Below are 19412 nucleotides of genomic sequence, written 5' to 3'. Positions count from 1 at the left end.
ATGAAGCCACTCCTCACAGACCAGCGATGGGGACAGGCGCCGCGCAGGACTGTCCTGTGTGGACACAGAGCAGATTTGATCTGTGCGGGGCAGGCCGACTCAGAGGGAATGGGCTTCTTTTTCTTTTCCCACTTTTAGCACAAACAAGGCCCTGATAAGGGACCTAATCTAAGCAATGGTAACAGTGGAGATTGGCGTGAATGGCACCCTAAGCTGTTCATGTCTGTTCCCGACACCATCCCATTCAAGCATTTTTCTTAAGGCGTGATATGGCAGAGAAAAAAAGAACATGATTTTCCCTACGACATTGCTGATGACTAATAAACCACACACTCAGTTGTATGTAAGTTAATTCTTTAAATTTAATCAGTCCTTTATAAAACTTCCCAATTAATTAGTAAAAGATGGCTTATTTTAATAGCCTTAAACATTGGTTGCTATTTAAACAAGACATTCTAAAAAAAAAAAAAAAGGCAATCACATAATAGTTTATAGTCATTTACAAGTGGATGGTATACATTTAGATACAGAGGTAGAAGTTCACTTTTACAACGTCTCACTAATACACATTTACCAAATTCAAGGCACAAAATAGTTTGCTTTACAAAAAAATACTGTAAAAATGTCATTTGCTGTTGTACAAGGTGAATAAAAATTTCAAAAGAATCTTTACAGCCTTCCATATGTACTCCATAGTGTAAGATCCCCCCCCCCCACTCATCATAGTTGGCACAAAAATGGGGATTTTTTTAAAATTTAGAAGTCCCCATTTTTAGAAACGTTCTCTTTGCTGATCTGCTATGTGTTCTAGATAAAAGTCCACCCAAAGAAAGGAAACAGCAACTTCCTGAGGAAAGGGCACGTTCTGTATGCAGCAGAATTCATAGGTAGGAAATGCATAATCTTTTTGGGATAATTCGGTCCCCAGTGATAGGTACTTCAGGAAAGGTTTCAGAGAGACAGTTTAAAAATCCAGCTAACACTTAGTCGTTGTGACCTTAAGAAAGAGACCCGATTATCTTACCGAAACAATCAAACATCACTTGTTTCAAACTGATGGAGATTTCAAAATTCCTTTTTAGAAGAGCTATATAAACACCACGAGAGGCTGCACAGGCTGTGCAGAACGGAAACTGAGGAAACGGGAGAAAACATCGCACTATCGGTCCTTGGAGTTGCAAGGGAGTCAACTGACTAGAGTTTAATGACAAGAATTAATGAACGCTATGGGGATTAAGAAAAACCACACACATGAAACACACTGTAGTTATCATCTCTAGACTTTCTGCTCATTAAAAAAAGTCACGGGAGCCTGGAGACGCCACACAGTGCTTGTCTGAAAGAACTGACTGGCTTTAGGGTTCTGCCGACAAGGGACCCCACTGGCAACACTCGACCTCACTTTTGCTGATCGCGTTTTTCCAAGTACTCTAGTCGGTTAATTTACACTTTATTTTTTAAAAAGTTGATTAATTAAAAAAAAGAAAGTCCACTCGAATTCAGAATCCCGAGAATGTCCGTTACGCTGATGTGGTGAACGGACACATCTTGCTCGTCTTCCGAGGGAAACGGCGCTCCACCCAGAAAAGATCCTCAGATGCCGTTTTTCGCCTCATTGTTGTTTGTGGCTTGTTTCCTCTGAGCGATGAAGGGGTACATACACTTGTCCGCTCCGAGGAACCGGTACATGCACACGACCGCTTCGAAAGGGAGGATGCTGCAGGGGAAGCACAGCGGTTAGCAAACCGAGGCGTGCGCCCGCAGGGCGGCCGGGGCGGTGCCGGGGGGACCGTTACCTCTTCATGAAGGTCACGATGTACATGAGGCGGGGCGTGCAGACCATGGGCTGGTCGGTGAGGATGGCCCGCATGGCCTGCTGCACACAGTAGTCGGGCTTCAGAGGGGGCAGGAACGGCTCGATCTCCTTCCTGCAAGTCACGCGATCGATTAAAACGCAGTGAAAGCTGAGCAACCACAGGAAGCCTGCCCTGCCCCGCCCTGCCCTGCCCTGCCCTGCCCCGCCCCGCACAACGGTCTGAGCGACAAGATTTTGCCTCAGTTTTCACTTCATTTTGCTTTTGTTTTTTTGTTTTTTTTGTTTTTTTTTTAATATATTTTATTGATTTTTTACAGAGAGGAAGGGAGAGGGATAGAGAGTTAGAAACATCGATGAGAGAGAAACATCGATCAGCTGCCTCCTGCACATCTCCCACTGGGGATGTGCCTGCAACCCAGGTACATGCCCTTGACCGGAATCGAACCTGGGACCCCTCAGTCCGCAGGCCGACGCTCTATCCACTGAGCCAAACTGGCTTCGGCTGCTTTTGTTTTTTTTCTAAATTTTCCTACTATGAACAGGCAGAGTCCGGAAAACAAGTTTAAAAAAGAGGGCAAAATCGGTCTGCTCTCTCTAAAGTGAGTCAAGTTTAAATGCCTTAAATTATTTATTTTTTTCTTTCAACATAAAAGCAGAGGGTGTTTGGCATCACAAACACTGCGCCCAAATGAGATGCCGGAGTGGTGTGCAGGGCAGGGCAGGTAGTGGCGTGTGAGCCCCGCACAGCCTTCCGGAGGCAGCAGAAGCCTTTCCTGGGCGCTGGCCGGGAAGCCAGGTATGTTCTCCAGGGCTCACGGACATGACATGCATTGACTTTGACCTTCAGCTGAGGTCAGCACGCGCATGTTGAAATAGCCTACTGAAACGCGTTACTCCTTTCCCTTTCCTTTGTCCCACCACAGCTCTGGACACCTGCCCTGATGCTAAGTAGGAAGCAGAGCTCCTCAGACGCTGAGCAGCTGATTCCTAACAAATGAGGGAAAACCACACACACACACGCACGCACACACACACACACACACACACACACACGTGCGCGCGCGTGCGGGGAAGGTCAGCCTGAGACTGCAAGGACTGAAGTCACCTTCCACCTGCCTCCCTGCTTGGTCAGGTTCAGGATGTGACCAACAGGGAACGTGTTGGGTTATCTCCTTTGCCTTTCAAATGCATCCAACAGAGGTCTCAAGCACGTCATCGCAGGCACCCTCTTACTGACTCGCGGGGTTTATGCTGCTTAGCAAAGTCAGATGAGACTTCACATTTAGACTCCCACGTGCCTCCTTTCATTCCTAGTAAACCGAGCCGTTTCTTCTCATTCTGGAGTGAATCTGGCTACATACACTCTCTGCAGAAAGGTCCTTCCAAGCCTGGAGAGTAACTCCCCTGACACTGACATTCCCACACGGTACTAAGGAAGCAAACACCTCCTAAAGAGGGGGCCTCCAGGGCACTCCTGGGAGCTGCGTCTCCTCCATGAAGGCCCGGAGAAGCCACGTTCTGACACTTCTAGACGGACGTCTGCTGGGTGACACAGTGTGGCACAGACCCGCCTGTTCATCTCATTCACCTCAAAGCCTCTGACCAGTGGAAATTACAGGTTAACTGTCAAATGAGCGTCCAAGTGCAAGCCGACGTCTAGGATCCAATTTCACGTTTTCCCGATACGGAACGATGATTTTTAAAACACTTTTTATCAGCAGTAAGATAGGTTCTCACGGACCTGATCCGGCAGCCTCGGAACATGCCAGTGTCTACCAGGTACGGGCACACCAGTGTTGTCTTAATTCCGTCCTTCTCAGCAGCCTTTAACTCGTGGCTCAGGGATTCGTGGAAACCCACGACTCCGAATTTACTGGCACAGTAATCCTGTTAGAGGGAGAGAGGAGGGCAAGAGCTGAGTACACCGAAGCCCCAGACCAAACCCAACCTTCTCCCGGGCCTATTACTCTGGTTACATGTTTGCTACGAAAGGTTACAGGTGACTAAGCAAAGAAAAGGAAAGCATTTTAAAAGACAGATATCTGATGTGGTTCAGTGCAGAAATAATATTTTCAAAGCAACAGCAAAAACACATGAACACTTTCTGCCACATCAATGAAGTATCAGATTACTTGGGGGAAGTTACCACAAAGGAGTCTAGGAGAGCCAGCGAACTGGAGTTAGAAATGGAGAGAGGCTCACTTTGAAGTGTCTGGAAATTTTACAAATGGTCTCTTGTTCCCCAAGGAAACTGAGAAACAGTTAAATTAATGCTAGGAGAGCAACGGCGCGTCTAGCTTAGGTTATAAGTTGTTATGACCCGATTTTCTTTTTCGGGTGAAGTACAAGGAAAAATGATAACTATACCTGTGGACTTAAACTAGAACTCAGCCTAAGGAAACATGGTATAAGAATAAAGTTCTCCACTACCCAACATTAAACTTGGGAATGGCCACGCAGAATGCGGAAGTCGTCTAGTCTGTGCCCATCTGCGTGGGGCGATGTGTTCAGTGTTAACCCTACAGGCACCCACAGGGGAACAGCACGGGACTGTACATGCACACGCTTTCTGGTTAACAGCACGGGACTGTACATGCACACGCTTTCTGGTTAACAGCACGGGACTGTACATGCACACGCTTTCTGGTTAACAGCACGGGACTGTACATGCACACGCTTTCTGGTTAACAGCATGGGACTGTACATGCACACGCTTTCTGGTTAACAGCATGGGACTATACATGCACACGCTTTATGGTTAACAGCACGGGACTATACATGCACACGCTTTCTGGTTAACAGCACGGGACTGTACATGCACACGCTTTATAGTTAACAGCACGGGACTGTACATGCACACGCTTTCTGGTTAACAGCACGGGACTATACATGCACACGCTTTCTGGTTAACAGCATGGGACTGTACATGCACCCGCTTTCTGGTTAACAGCACGGGACTATACATGCACACGCTTTCTGGTTAACAGCACGGGACTGTACATGCACACGCTTTATAGTTAACAGCATGGGACTGTACATGCACACGCTTTCTGGTTAACAGCATGGGACTATACATGCACACGCTTTATGGTTAACAGCACGGGACTGTACATGCACAAGCTTTATAGTTAACAGCACGGGACTGTACATGCACACGCTTTATGGTTAACAGCATGGGACTATACATGCACACGCTTTCTGGTTAACAGCACGGGACTGTACATGCACACGCTTTATAGTTAACAGCACGGGACTGTACATGCACACGCTTTCTGGTTAACAGCACGGGACTGTACATGCACACGCTTTCTGGTTAACAGCATGGGACTGTACATGCACACGCTTTCTGGTTAACAGCACGGGACTGTACATGCACACGCTTTATAGTTAACAGCACGGGACTGTACATGCACACGCTTTCTGGTTAACAGCATGGGACTGTACATGCACACGCTTTCTGGTTAACAGCATGGGACTGTACATGCACACGCTTTCTGGTTAACAGCACGGGACTGTACATGCACACGCTTTCTGGTTAACAGCATGGGACTGTACATGCACACGCTTTCTGGTTAACAGCACGGGACTGTACATGCACACGCTTTATAGTTAACAGCACGGGACTGTACATGCACACGCTTTATAGTTAACAGCACGGGACTGTACATGCACACGCTTTCTGGTTAACAGCATGGGACTGTACATGCACACGCTTTCTGGTTAACAGCACGGGACTGTACATGCACACGCTTTATAGTTAACAGCATGGGACTGTACATGCACACGCTTTCTGGTTAACAGCATGGGACTGTACATGCACACGCTTTCTGGTTAACAGCATGGGACTGTACATGCACACGCTTTCTGGTTAACAGCATGGGACTGTACATGCACACGCTTTCTGGTTAACAGCATGGGACTGTACATGCACACGCTTTCTGGTTAACAGCATGGGACTATACATGCACACGCTTCTGGTTAACAGCACGGGACTGTACATGCACACGCTTTCTGGTTAACAGCATGGGACTGTACATGCACACGCTTTCTGGTTTGAATGTGGTGTGGAGGCCAGTTCCACACACTGACAAGGCAGGACGCCTCACATCGGCCAGAGCCATCTCATCTGACGAGCTGACACAGACAGGTAGCTCACTTTGGTCAACCTTGGGCCTCACTTATCTGCTCCCCGTGACACTGCCCCTGCCCTCCACGGCTGTGTTCTTGAACCTGTGTCTTCCACCATCATCAAGCAAAAAACTGCTAGCGGGCACGGGGCACACAGGACTGGCCCAGCGCCTTCCCTTCCCGCTGCTCCCCGCCACACTAGCCGGCCCTGGGACACCAGGCAGAGGGCAGCAGGTACTCTTCTTAGGATGTGGGGGTGCTCGTCACCAGAGAATGCGATTTAATGAAGGAAATGCTTCCCATCTGACAAACCTCGACTCCGGCGGTACTGAACAGCCCCAAGGAACTCGCGACTGTCACGATATGACCGTGATTGATCTCCAGCATCGTGGGAAGAAAAGCCTTCGTGGTCTGAAAGAAAAGGGAGAGACAGGCTTCAGAACTGACACGAGCAGCTTCCTCTAACACCCAACCCAACAGCATGGAACAGAGTTCACACTAACCAACAAGGAGACGATCCCTTCAGAGTCGGGGTAACCTCGCACGTGTCATTGGCGTGGCGGGCCTGTTATAAGCCGTGACCAACAAGACCGTGACCCAAGACCCTTTGAGGACAGTGTCCAGATGAAAAGAAAGCCGTTTGTATAAGGGTCTCTATCATTTTTTAAGTGAGTGTTGTCTGCTGATCTAAACGACCCCCAGGTCAGAGTCTTCCTATGCTCAGGACACCTAAGTGCAGCTCTCATGGTCTGGGAGGGCCTCCAGCCGCCCCACAAACAGATGTCTTGTGTTAAGTTTACCTAATGGACACAACTGAGCAGTGACAAACCATGAATGCAGGGGTGTCCCAGCAGTCCCTTCCAGCACGCAAAGCTTTACTGCCAAGTGTGCTAACAGGAGGTGAAGTATTTTCGTATGTAAGAACCGGGGAAAAGTATAGAATCATTTTAATGAAAGCTGTCATAATGCTAACCCTGCATTGACAGAAACTTCTCACTGACCGCGCTGCACTGAGGGCTGTGCAGGGGGTGGCTTTCCCACGGGGGCGGGTGACGGCCGCTCAGGTAGCAGAGCACGGGGCTCCAACGCCAGGAAGGGGCCTCAATGAAGTCTCTTCTCCTTCAGGCTCTATTGCCTTTGAGATGCAAGGCCGTATTTTTTTTTTACATTACTTCAAATTGCTTAAGATGATCTATGAACTACTCTACCAGGCTCCCAACAGTTTTATAACCTGCTTCTTAAAAGAAAGCAGCAAAGAGCAATCTGTCTACTGTTGAGTTATAGCCCATTGCCAACACAGCTTCCCATGATTTATGAAGTTAAAAAACCCAAACGCTGCACACAATGGACTTTAAGAAGAGCTGCATTCCCTTCTCAGAGGAGTTTCTGGCTAAGTGATCGCTGAATTTCTGCATAAATATCTAATGTGTTATCAAAGCTTTTGCACGTCCAAGATGAAAAACAGTCATTCCATCAATTTTGAAGTTTTTCCATGTTCCAAACCATGATGCATGCAGCTGGCCAGATGGAGCTTGGTGACATGTCCTAAGGTTTTCCTGAGTCTGACGCTGGCCCGGCATGTGACACCCCCCGCCCCCAACTCGGACCCCATCTGTCTGGGCCTCGGCTGCTGTCGCCCACGTCATGCTTATTCTCACCTGGCAGGTCTCACCACGGCTCTTCCCTGACGCTCCACCCCCCGGGCCTCCTACGCACCTCGGAGCATACTATGCACCACAGTCCCTTCTGCTTCATGTGCTCATGTCACTGGGGCTTCCCAGGACCTCTCTATCGAAAGTAGTTGGGGTGTTAAGCCTTTACCTAATATTATTCTGTTCACCTTGACTTGGTCCATATTTCTTTAAGACACATAGTAGGCACAACCGTAACATCTGCTATATGGTATCTTGGTTTTGATAAATATGTCTAGAAATATCTTGGTTTTGATAAATATGTCTAGAAATATCTTCCCAGACTAGGCGGGAAGATACAGGTTCTTTCAGCGATGAAGGGAGATTCCCACGCAGTGACAAGCACTGGGGAGAAAGTGACGGGACTCCTTGTGTGCCTACAGACCCGCCGCAGGGCTGGGTGTGTGACAGCCCATGCTTCAGCCTGACTTTATTTCTTCGTAGTAGTAAGCAGGAATGGTTAGGGCAATGGTGATAATAGCTATGATTTTGGACTGCTTGATAGCCAAAAAGGGCAAGCTGTGGTACTTTAGGTCATTACAGGTTCTCCTTTAGGCTCTATAGCTGACATATGGCTATTATATCACAGAATTGCAATAAAGTAACATCACAAAGAGGCTTCTGTATTCCAACAGAAAACCTATCCTTAAATAAGCGAGTCTATGAGTGTTCTTGTAAGTATCTGGTTATAATTAATTGTCTCCAGATTTATACTCCAAAAAAATATTAAATTTATTCTTGATGTTATCCAGAAATCATTTTTAAGTATTAAAAGTCTGCTTAGTCTCGAAAGACGATAGATTTAGTATGAAGGGCCCTATTTTTAAGTTCTTAAATATAAGAACTCAATGTTAAATCCCAAGAAATTAAACACAGTGTAAGATACCACTAAGATATGCTACTTTGTGACCTGACAAATCCGAACGCCGACTGTGACCGCCATGTGGCCAGTGTCTCCCCGGCTCTTGGTGGCTGGCCGCGACTACACACACAGACACTGAGTGGGTCGGCTCAACGACACCCTTGTTCATGCGCCACAATGTTGCTTGCAGGTGTTAAATGACTAATCCAGGTCCCAGCACCATATGAAAGTAGGGGATAGAAGATTAACAAATTCCTAATCGTTTTCAAAGTTTAATTTCCTCTAAGTTTCTGAAACTGATGAATGTCCCCTCCTCTGAAATTAGTCTGGTGGCATTAACTTGTTCAACAAGTGTTTCTTTTTTTTGTTTTTGTTTTTGTTTTGTTTAAATATATTTTATTGATTTTTTACAGAGAGGAAGGGAGAGAGATAGAGAGTTAGAAACATCGATGAGAGAGAATCATCGATCAGCTGCCTCCTGCACATCTCCTACTGGGGATATGCCCGCAACCCAGGTACATGCCCTTGACCGGAATCGAACCTGGGACCTCTCAGTCCGCAGGCCGACGCTCTATCCACTGAGCCAAACCGGTTTCGGCAACAAGTGTTTCTTGAATGCCGACTCCATGCAGGTTCTGTGTTCTGCCCTGGCCAGGGATGGGAAATGACAGCGGGTCCCTTCCTGTCTGTGCAGAATTCACACTCGCCAGCGCCTCACTGTGTTAAGTCAGAACACCAAATAGAAAGCAGTTCTAGTCTAACCTTCACAAAAGCAGGGTCTTATGGCTGCTTTTTTTCTAAAAAAAAAAAAAAAAAATGACGTTTGGGCTTCTTCCCCTGCACCCTCTGCAACGTAGTTTGGAGGGATGTCAAAGCTGCTGGTTTGTATTTAAAGGGAAAAAGGAAAAGGAAAAAAATCCAAACATGGCTAAGTGACCATTTTTCCCCCAATTAATTGTGGTTGTGAATCGCTGTTTTCAGGGAAGTATGCTTCCCTGTAAGTAGCTAGTAAAGTGTGACATAGTTTGTTTCCATCTGAAGCTTTCTTCTGAGAGGGAAGGGTCAGGTCAATGTTTTGTTTAAAACATGTGATTTCTCGCCTAGTCAGGGACAGAACTGGCCTCTGTCAATGAAAGGCAATGTGTTATGGTATTTCTCACTCCAAGACCAAGGCCTAATATTCTTTATTTGGAAAAGTTTACCAATCATAGGTCTAATACTACAGTTACTATGACAACTACAAAATGCCAGGAAAGCGAGGTGCTGAGGGAAGTGGGATGCCACATGGGCCTCAGAGTCCACACTGTCATGCTCCAGGGCTGGCATCAAATGCTCAGCCCCTACTGTGCGCCGGGCCGAGGCCAGCCTGGGACGGGAGCATGCGCGTAGGGACCACGCAGGTTTCTTTCTAACTCTGAGTTTGCAGGGCTCACGCTGGAGCCAGATCCACGTGACTGAGCACCAAGGCTGTTAATCATTTTCTTTGCTGCCTGAATGGAGGTGAGCAATGACCACTTGTGCATTATTTTCACAACCAAACCCCTGCCTTATGTCTGGAGCACATTACCAAATAAACTTTGATCAGCACGGATTCTACCCCAACTTTACAAGGGAAATGCGATAAATCAGTGGCTAGAATGCACCTCACTTTCAGGAATTTCCCCAAACCCCGGACTAGTCTCTTTCCTAATGACTCTTGCCCTCCCCAGCCTGGGAGATGACATCTGAGATAGCACAGCATGTTCCGTCCCTGACACCGTCTGACAGCGCACAGAAAGCTGGCACTTGGCAATGAATTATTAATGCGCGCAAATACTGCAGCATGTATGAGATGGGGACCAGCGAAAGGTGAAGTGCTAGTTGCCATGACACCAGTCAGTTCAAGCTAAGGTTCGCGATCTTTCACTTTGTCTCAAAGAGTCGTTAGCAGAACAGAAAGGACAAACCTGAAGCGCACACCCAACGGCCTAAGTACAAGCTCATGGCTGTGCTGCCATCAGTGCACCTGGGCGGGCGGCCCAGGCAGCCACGCGACACCAGGACTGTTCTCCCCTGGAAGGACGGGTTCCCTGGGGCAGGAGCTGGGCCTGGAAAAGGGGCCTCTGAGACGAAGGAAGCAAAGTGGCTGGTGCCAATGGCAGCTGGCAAGGTTGGCTAAATGTTTAACGTAAGTCAGAGAGTCACAGTCCATCGCTATATCCTCTTACTCAAATGTCTAAGAAACAGAGGAAGATACCCAGCTTCTCGTCAGGAAAACAGGGTTGGCTCTTGATCTCAGGGCGGAGGGGGGGGGGGGGGGGGGCGGGCGGGGAGGGGGGCACTTAAAGTCAGTAACCAATGTACACTAATTGGTCTGCTCCGTGAGAGAATTTACAGGTAGAATGGACCTAGGGATTATCTTAACTGCAAAAAAAACCACAACTCTTAATAATGGTGCCTGGCTAAAAAGTGTGGAGACACACCTTTCCTTACCCGTGATTAACTTTCCTCACGAGACTCCAATACTGCAGCTGGCCACCAGCTGACAGGGTTGCTATGTGACTTTATACAGAGGAGCCTAGCCAGTTTGGCTCAGGGGTTAGAGCATCGACCCCTGGACTGAAGGGTCGGGGGTTCAGTTCCAATCAAGGGCATTTACTGTGGTGGCAGGTTCGCTCCCCAGCCCTGGTTGGGGTAGGAGGCAACCAATCGATGTGTCTCTCTCACATCGATGTGTGTCTCTGCTCCCCCCCCCCCCCTTTTCCACTCTCTCTAAAAATCAAAGGAAGAAATGTCCTTGGGTGAGGATTAACCAAAAACACACAAAAAAAACCACCAGAAGGAAAAGGGACATTCCTATGGATGCTGACATTCCTATGGAACCTCCTTAACAAGCCTAAGATCTCCCTGGCTCCTCAGGGGTCCTCTTCAAAGCACCGGGCACTTTGAAAGATAACTGTAAAGGTCATATTTACAATATAAACAAGAACCTGAACAGAAGGATGACTGGACAGACATGACATGTCCTATCTCGAGAAATCTCTGAATGTTAGGTTTATGCCAAATTAACCTCCTACAGTTCCTACCGCCCCGCTCATTCCCGTGCTCTTAATGACAGGCTGCAGCAGAGCCGGCGGCAGCCCTGTCAGGCCCAATCAGCCCAGAGCTAACAAAGAGCACCGGGAGAAGTGTGGATCCCGCAAAGCCTGCTGGGAAACTCCGAGACTGACGTGTGGGCGAGACGCCTAGAACGTGCTCCCCGTACTTATAAGCAAGTCCAAGTGAATGGGCACGAAGGGGAAAGCGAGGGAGTTCCCCAGCAGGAAGAGGCCTCATGTATTTCTGTGCATTTTTACAACTGTCCTGTAGTCAATTCAAGAGAAGGCGTGCTTTTAAAGAATCATTTTGCAGTGTTTAGCTCTCATTTGAATGTCCAAGAAACAGAGTGAACTTTCTAAAGAGACCCACAAATCATACCACGGTGAAAGGGTACCACCGTCAGCACTTACAGTACAGTTTTCCGCTCTATGTTGACATTTTTCCGAATCTACAAAGAACAGCAACATATACAATTAAAGGTAATACAATCAAGACTCACTGAACAAAGAACATGTAACTGGAACCCTTAGGGTGCCCCCCCTCCAGTGGTTCTCCTGTCTACGTAGCTCCCAGAGAATCCCAGGGACCACACTGCTGTTGACAAGGCTCAGATGACATCTGGGGGCACTGTGCTCTGGAAACTCAGTCCCGCTCCTGAAAAACTATGATTCAACAGCACAGACTTGTGAAGCACTGAAAATACAGTGAACTGTACTACAAAGGTTAAGAGGATAAGTCATTAATGTGTTCAGAGACTGAAAAATGGTGACATACCTGCCACCAAACCCGGGAGCGGAGCACATGACTAAGCAAATACTATCCTGACCGCACTTCAGACATTGCACTTTGACGCAGAAAATGCTACTTGAAAATTTTCATTACAAAATTACCTTCAATTAGGAAGTGAAACCCAGATCTATGTTCAATACCAATATACCGACTTGAAGTATGCTGGATGCAGTTGACAGCACACATTCTGAAATTTATGTAACTGGATCCTGGCTTTTTTTTCTTTCCTAGTTGGGTGTGTTTGCAGACAGAAAGGGACACATTGTGCAATAGAGCCCCAAGATACCGAAGCCTGGAACTACTCTCTCAATCTTAACAAGATGTTCATCAAAATCTCAGACTGACACAAAATGTTCTGTCTTTAGCTACAGAGGAGGCTCAACATGTCATCATCGTCGACTTGTACCATCTACCGTCCTTTTTATGGCTGGGTTGAGGCCGCAGGATTAGCTCACATTTGCAGGCATCAGCAGTTAATCCTGCGCGCACACACACACAGACACACACACACACGCATGCACACGCACACACACGCCCATTCCTTCAGCTGCCCTGCAACCAAGAAGCCAATAAAAGAGCGAGGCCTTTCAAATGAACACCTTGACACCCCGAAAACTAAGTGCGTTCATTATGTTGCCTTCCCACTGTCGAGGCCTGGAGAGAACCTGCCCTGAGGCGGAGACTCAGACATCCACATCCCGTACACTGAGCGTGTGCCACGCAGAAACACCGGAGAGGAGGCGACTTAAAACTCAAACCTGCCTTTGGGGCGCAGAAACCACGTGGTCCCAACTGCCAATCACTTAGCCTTCCTCGTTCCTTGACCTCCCTTGACTTAACTCATTTGTGAGATGAAAAGGAGATCTCCAAGTTTCTTAGCTCAAAAATGTTATGATGACGTAGAGCCAATAATTCTTCCTTTGATTCCTGCCATGCTTTCAGAATACAAGTTGTAACACTGAGGTCTTACTTGCACAAGAGTCTCGTAAATGACTCAGTAAGTATCTCCCCATTAGGGCCCGCATCTGGTGAGCAGTAAGAATATCTAGTCATCACACACGGATAACTGGTCATGCCTGTGCCTTAAAATAATCCAACAAATAATTCATGTCTCTTCTATGTTAAAAAAAATTACAAGTTATCTGCAAAACAATCATCGCTTTTCTGCGTTTCACTCCAGCCCATGGAAGCTCGGTGTGTGAAAGAAACCATGAATGCTGAGCCCTGTTTCTGAAAGGCTGACCCTCCCCCTGCCGAGTCCTCGATGATCAAAGGAATGCTCTGGGAGCTCCCTCCAGCTCAGGGCCCTCCCCTTCTGTAATAACTCTTTATAGAATCAGGAAAATAATCCACAAAATTGCAGCCAAACCGTCGGCTGAACAACAGGTTGTCATTAATCCCTTTGCTTTGCCCCGAACTTGAATCACATCTCAGAAATTATAAAGAAGACTGATCTTCCCAAGGGCAGGGCCTCCGTTCTGCTCTGGTGACTGTAACCACTTCCACGGGGCACGGCCATGGGCAGCAGGCCCGGCCATGCTCAGGCCTGAAGTGCAGGGCCCTGCTGCCCTCCCACCCCACCCCACCCCATCCCAGCACTGTCCCCAGGATCACCTTCCATCACCCCTTGTGTTTTATATGTGAAAACAGTTTAAATTCTTCTCTGATTTCTAGTTTTTTTTTACTGGAGTCTTTTTAAAAACTTAAAATCTTAACCTAAATGAAAGAAATATAATCAAAAGGTTATTCCTGAAAACTTACTGTATTCTCAAGCCTGCATGATCACAACGTAGAATTTACTATGTGTGAGGGTCTGTCAAGTACCTGTATTGTACTGGGCATGTTGAGTAAATTCAAGGATTGTAGAAACCACCTTTTCTATAAATCAGTGGTTCCCTTCAAGCAAAGTTCCTTCTCAAACTCTGACGTGCACGGATCACCTGGGACCTGAATCAAATGCAGATTTCGACCCCGTAGGTCTGGGAGGGGCCTGGGTCTGCTTTTCCAACGTGTGGCCCTCTGCGTGGGCCCAGGCTGCGCACCGAGTTCTGTGAGCCGGAGGCTCTGCCCACGCCTCAGCTCCCGAGGCTTCAGAGCAGTCCCTGCTAGCAATGCTGCGACAGAGGCAGACTCATTTCTCTGCTCTATCGAACCAGGATTTTAGGGGCTGGGAAGGCCGTTCTCCACGCCCCACACTCTTCTCCCAGCAATGTTTATTAGATAAAGGACAGTTCAATTCCGAGAAGAGCCCCAAAGCTCTGGGGGTGCTCCGAGTCTGTTTACAGACTCACTGTATGCACACAGCCTGGGTCCATTTTAGCAGTGAGCAGGCTCCTCGGCCGTGGTCTGTGAATGTTTGTGTCCCCCTCAGGATTCATGTTGAAACCTAATCCTCAAGGTGATGGTATTAGGAGATGATTAGGCCACGAGGGTGGAGCACTCATGAATGGGATGAGTGCCCTTATAAAGAAACCCAGAGAGCTCCCTCCCCCCTCCGCCATGGGAGGTTACAGCAGAGACAGCTGTCTACACACCAGCAAGTAGGTCCTCACCAAACACCCAACCTGCAGGACCCTTGATCTTGGACAAACCTCCAGATCTGTGAGAGATACATTTATTTCGTTGATAAGCCACCCGGTCTGTGATATTCTGTTACAGCAGCCTGAACAGACTCCCGGTCCACATTAGAACAAGCTCTCAAAACGCAACCGAGAAGACTTCAGAATCACCCAGAGGCTGTGAAGGCTCGGCTTTCCCGACAGGAAATTCAGACCTTTAGGCCTCTGCATCTCTTTCATTTCTCACGCTCACCTCTCTAACGCTGTCATGCTTTGATGAGCCCGGGAGAAAGCCTGGCCTAGGAAAAAGTGACCCCTTTAATAAAGGGGTAAGTGTGGACACAATCAGCCCGTCAGAACTGCACAATTTTGAAAAACCATGATTAGCATTTTCTAAGGCAAAGCTTACAGAGTTATCTGGAATTCTGATCCCATAAGATTGTTATGTAACAGAATAAAGGTTTTACATTTTTCAGGAGATAATAACCTTAACAATGAAACTGCACTAAAATCATGCTGTTAGTGACATTTTGGTCCCAAGTATTTATAGGACTTTGTTCAGCCAGTCCTTGTAGAAGAGCCTTTTTATTCACTACTTTTCGCATCCAGTTTGTCAGAAATACATTTCGCATCCAGTTTGTCAATGGTGACACATACATGAAGAGGAGGAGGAGGAGGAGGAGGAGAAGGAGGAAGAGGAGGAAGAGGAGGAGGAGGAGGAGGAGGAGGAGGAGGAGGAGGAAGAGGGGGAGGAGGAGGAAGAGGAGGAGGAGGAGGAAGGGGAAGAGGAGGAGGGGGAAAGAGGCTGGGTGAGCAGGGATGCACTATTCTATTCTCAATGAAAATTACAGATAAGGCAGAAAAACACATGAATTGGGCTTTGGTAATAAAATTCTATTCATTCTTTAGTCTACAATTTTTGCATGCTTGTCTAATTTATGGAGCTATCTTTCTGGGGATATTAAGCTAGAGTTAATTAGCTATTGCTAAACTAACCATGCTAGTTAAAAAAAAAAAAAATCAACGTTTGAAGGTGGATTCTTACATTCTACCACAGGACAAAAGCAGAAGTGACTCACAGGCAAGTCCAGGGGCTTTGAACATGTAGCCCAGGGAAGTACAGCAGGTCCTGGAATAACACTGATTCATTCAACATCGATTCGTTAACATTGATGAGATGCCCTAGGAACTTAACTCTTGATTATATCATTTGGCCTGTGACGAAGGTGGTTACATTATGCACTGTTTTGCCTTAAGTCGCAGACCTTACTAACGCTGTACTTTGTAGAGGCTTCAAACTAAAGCCCTAGGATGAGGGCCTGGGTCCTGGCTTCTTCCTTCCCCAGGGGTGACTGACCTTAGGCAAGTCCCATAACCTGTCACAGTTTGTTTCCTCACCCATAAAAATGGGGGTAAGTCTACTTAATTCCGAAGAATGTGCATGAAAGGGCTTTATAAAACTTAAGGGCTATATAAAAGCACAGTAATGCACACAAGGCTCATTAAGCATATATTTATAGGCTAGCTTGGTTATAAGTGCTATCTATTTTAGGTTATGTTGTGTTTTTCAAGTTCCTGCAACTCCTGGTTTCTTGCTATGTATGGCTCCCAGGCCTCCCTGCCCTCCACGCAGCACCAGACCACACTTCCGGCAAAAGCCCGTCCTGACCCCTGGGAGCAGCCTCAAAAACACATTGCTGAGTGATTGTTCAGACACCTTCTCCTCCGGAGTCCCAGACGGTGCTGGGAAACACCCCAACACTTTCCCATAACACCCCCTTCTAATCCTTTTCTTTAGCCCTCTTTTACTAGGACCAGAAAACAACTGTTTTAAAATATCAATTACAAAGCTTGACGGAGAAGAGTCCAGCAAATGTAAAAACACTAACAGCACAGAACTACTTTTTGTATCTGCTGTTTCCTCTTTCCCAGGAGATTATGAAACTATCTTGTTTTAAAAAATCCTTGAGAAATCAGTAGGGGGCAGTATGTTAGCTACAATTTGCAGGTGGGAAATTTCAGGCTGTGGATTTTAAGTTTCACTTTGTCCTCAAAATACCCATGTGCTACACAAGTTACACCACCAAGTATTTTCCCAGTTACACCGATTTGGGGAGTCTGACTTTGAGCTCCATTGTTTAGAATGATACTAAGAAGCTGAACCACATTGATATTTTAAAATTCCAGTATTGAGCTATTTGAAGGAAAAGCAAGAAATGCAGACTTTATGCAAGCAGCAAATGAGAAACACTGTGGTTTCCCCAAACCAAAAATCGCCAGTGTCACGCAACGTTAACGCCAGTGCCAGGGTTCACAATTTTGTGTGAACTTTGAGAGCCTCACAGACCAAGCCGTGTTTTGTCTCCAGATGTGAAGTCACTCTAAGTGGCTTGTCAGTTGGGCTAATGTGACAGCACTCAAGGTTGCCGCAGTAATTGCCCTCACTTGTTAAATGTTCTCGCAGCATTTGCTGAAGTGCTGAAAGTTTTATCATCATTAGGAGAGGATATTCCATTTTCACCCCCTTGGTTCACTTCTTTTACTTTCAGAGCATTTTGGAAAATGGTCTCTGACAGGTGTGAACGTAAGTTTTAAGAGAATTGACAAATAAAGGGAAAAAAAGAAAAAGGAATTCAGGAATGGGCCATGCTGGGTGAGAGCAAGTAAAAGGTGTTAGCATTCCTGCTGTTGGAAGCATCCCCTCCAGGCTGAGATGGCGCAAGCCTTGTAAACCCAGAGGCCCAGGTGACTGGGACTAGCCGGCCCACTGTCGGGCGAGGGCGACGAAATCCTAAGGCCGTGCTCTGACAACCTCCGCTCTGAACAGGGGTATCTCACGGAGTGTGGGTCACAGCACAGGGAGGCCCTCTCAGGCTCCCCACCTCAGGGACCAGCCGCATGCTTTAATTGTCTATATGTATTCTCAAAGGGAGGATGAAAAGCCCCCTTCCTCCGAGTTATTTTCCAGTTATGCTTACAAGGGGTCTGAGCCTAGAAGGAGTTTTTAGGTCAGTTAATGGAAACTAGGAGAGGGATTTGTTCTTTGAATAGCTAACTTTGACAGTAACTTCTGAGATAAGAAATCACTAAACCGAGAGATTTAACACATTTTTATCTTATCAGACTCAAAACACTGGATTTATTAACCCATTCAGTGGAGGCAGGGAATAGTTCCCATTTTTTAAAATCTATCAGAGTTTGTCATATTTCAAAGATTAGCTACAAAAGGCCCTTTATCTTGGGAAAATAACTGGTTGTGTGGAGAAGGAAATAAGATACAAATCCCCCCTGCCAGTACGCCCCCTAGTGGAATTTCAGCATAGTACAATTTGGGGGTCCCCCAATATCCTGGCTATTTAGGACTTAACAATAGCCAGGCCCGGAAGGACTATTCCAAGTCCAGGGGTGTCACTGCACCTGGTCACGAGCCTTCTGCATATGTCACTCACTGTGCATTCCAAGCCGAGCAAGCACACAGGACCACCTACACATCTATCCACACAGGCAGCTCTCTGGGCTAGACAGAGGCAAACTGACTACTTACCAGAATTGAAACAGGTTTAAATGTAGTTTTCAAGAGACAGAAATTTTAGATGAACCTGCTATTAACACCCCTTAACTCAAGACAAACTGAAATAAAAAGGGGGTTCCTACTTTAAAAATGCATTCTAACTCCCAAGTGAGGTTAAGACTACTGAAAGGGATTTTCTGATTGCCACATCTTAAGGAATATAGTCAAGATACTAAAGTAAATTCACTTGACAACCTGAAGAATGGCTAAGGTAAACACAAATTTAAAGGGAGAGAATAAAATGAGAGAATGTGGGCAGTTAAGCATTGGCCACTGGGTTTGTAGCTCTTCTGCTGGCCCCAGGGACCCAATCCTGCAGCAAGTGGGTAGGGACTCCGCCAGGCAATGTCCATTCAGTCTTTCGGGAAAAGCTATTCAATCTGTGTTAGCATTAGCACAGGTCAAAGAATGCATCCACCCCGACATGTCCTCTAGATACATTCTACATGGTTGGATGATGGCTAAAGTCTTGCATGGGAAAAGGAACAAATACCAACTTTGTTTCCAGAAATGAGATAAACAGCACATAATCCAACAAGAGGGCCATTCCCTGAACCTGGAACTGGAGTTGATTCTACAAGGACTGCCCCTTAATATATAAAGATACTAGTTAGTCAACATGAAAACATCTTGATTGTGTTTGTTTTTTCTTTCCCTGGAGTAGTGACCCATTGTCTGAACTATTTAGCTCTGTCTCCCAGTGAGACAGGACTCAAATGGCAGAGCAGCTGAGTGGCCAGGGCTCTTTCAGGGCACAGCCCCGTTTGACCTCGTTTAGGGCAAACCAGGGGCTAAGTGTTGAGCTTGAGGCAAGTGGATTCAGCTTGGGGAGGTCTGAGCTGCGGTGTTAATGAGCCTGGACTTCGTGCTGTGAACAAAATGGTCACGCAAGGGTTTGGGGTCGGTTCCAGTCAGTGTA

The 19412-nt window shown here is 46.8% G+C and overlaps 1 protein-coding gene across 2 annotated transcripts in view; it reads right to left on the bottom strand.

Moving 5' to 3' along the window:
• Positions 1-342: 342 nt before the first annotated feature.
• Positions 343-19412, bottom strand: part of RDH10 (retinol dehydrogenase 10) — a 28700-nt gene continuing 9630 nt past the window's right edge. Inside the window, exons 3-6 of one of the 2 annotated variants that reach the window (XM_081111754.1) lie at positions 6257-6355; positions 3558-3703; positions 1797-1928; positions 343-1717 (exon numbers count right to left, since the gene is read on the bottom strand). In XM_081111754.1, coding sequence (XP_080967880.1) covers positions 1594-1717; positions 1797-1928; positions 3558-3703; positions 6257-6355 — 501 coding nt within the window. In that variant the 3' untranslated portion in view covers positions 343-1593. Of the gene's footprint in view, positions 1718-1796; positions 1929-3404; positions 3704-6256; positions 6356-19412 lie in introns of both variants that reach the window. The other variant, XR_013997110.1, reaches the window with a different exon arrangement.

The sequence above is a fragment of the Myotis nattereri genome (genome assembly GCF_964212035.1).
Source record: "Myotis nattereri genome assembly, chromosome: 17".
Classification (NCBI taxonomy): Eukaryota; Metazoa; Chordata; class Mammalia; order Chiroptera; family Vespertilionidae; genus Myotis; species Myotis nattereri.
The sequence above is the reverse complement of the archived record's forward strand: the minus strand, read 5'-3'. Positions and strand labels throughout refer to the sequence as shown.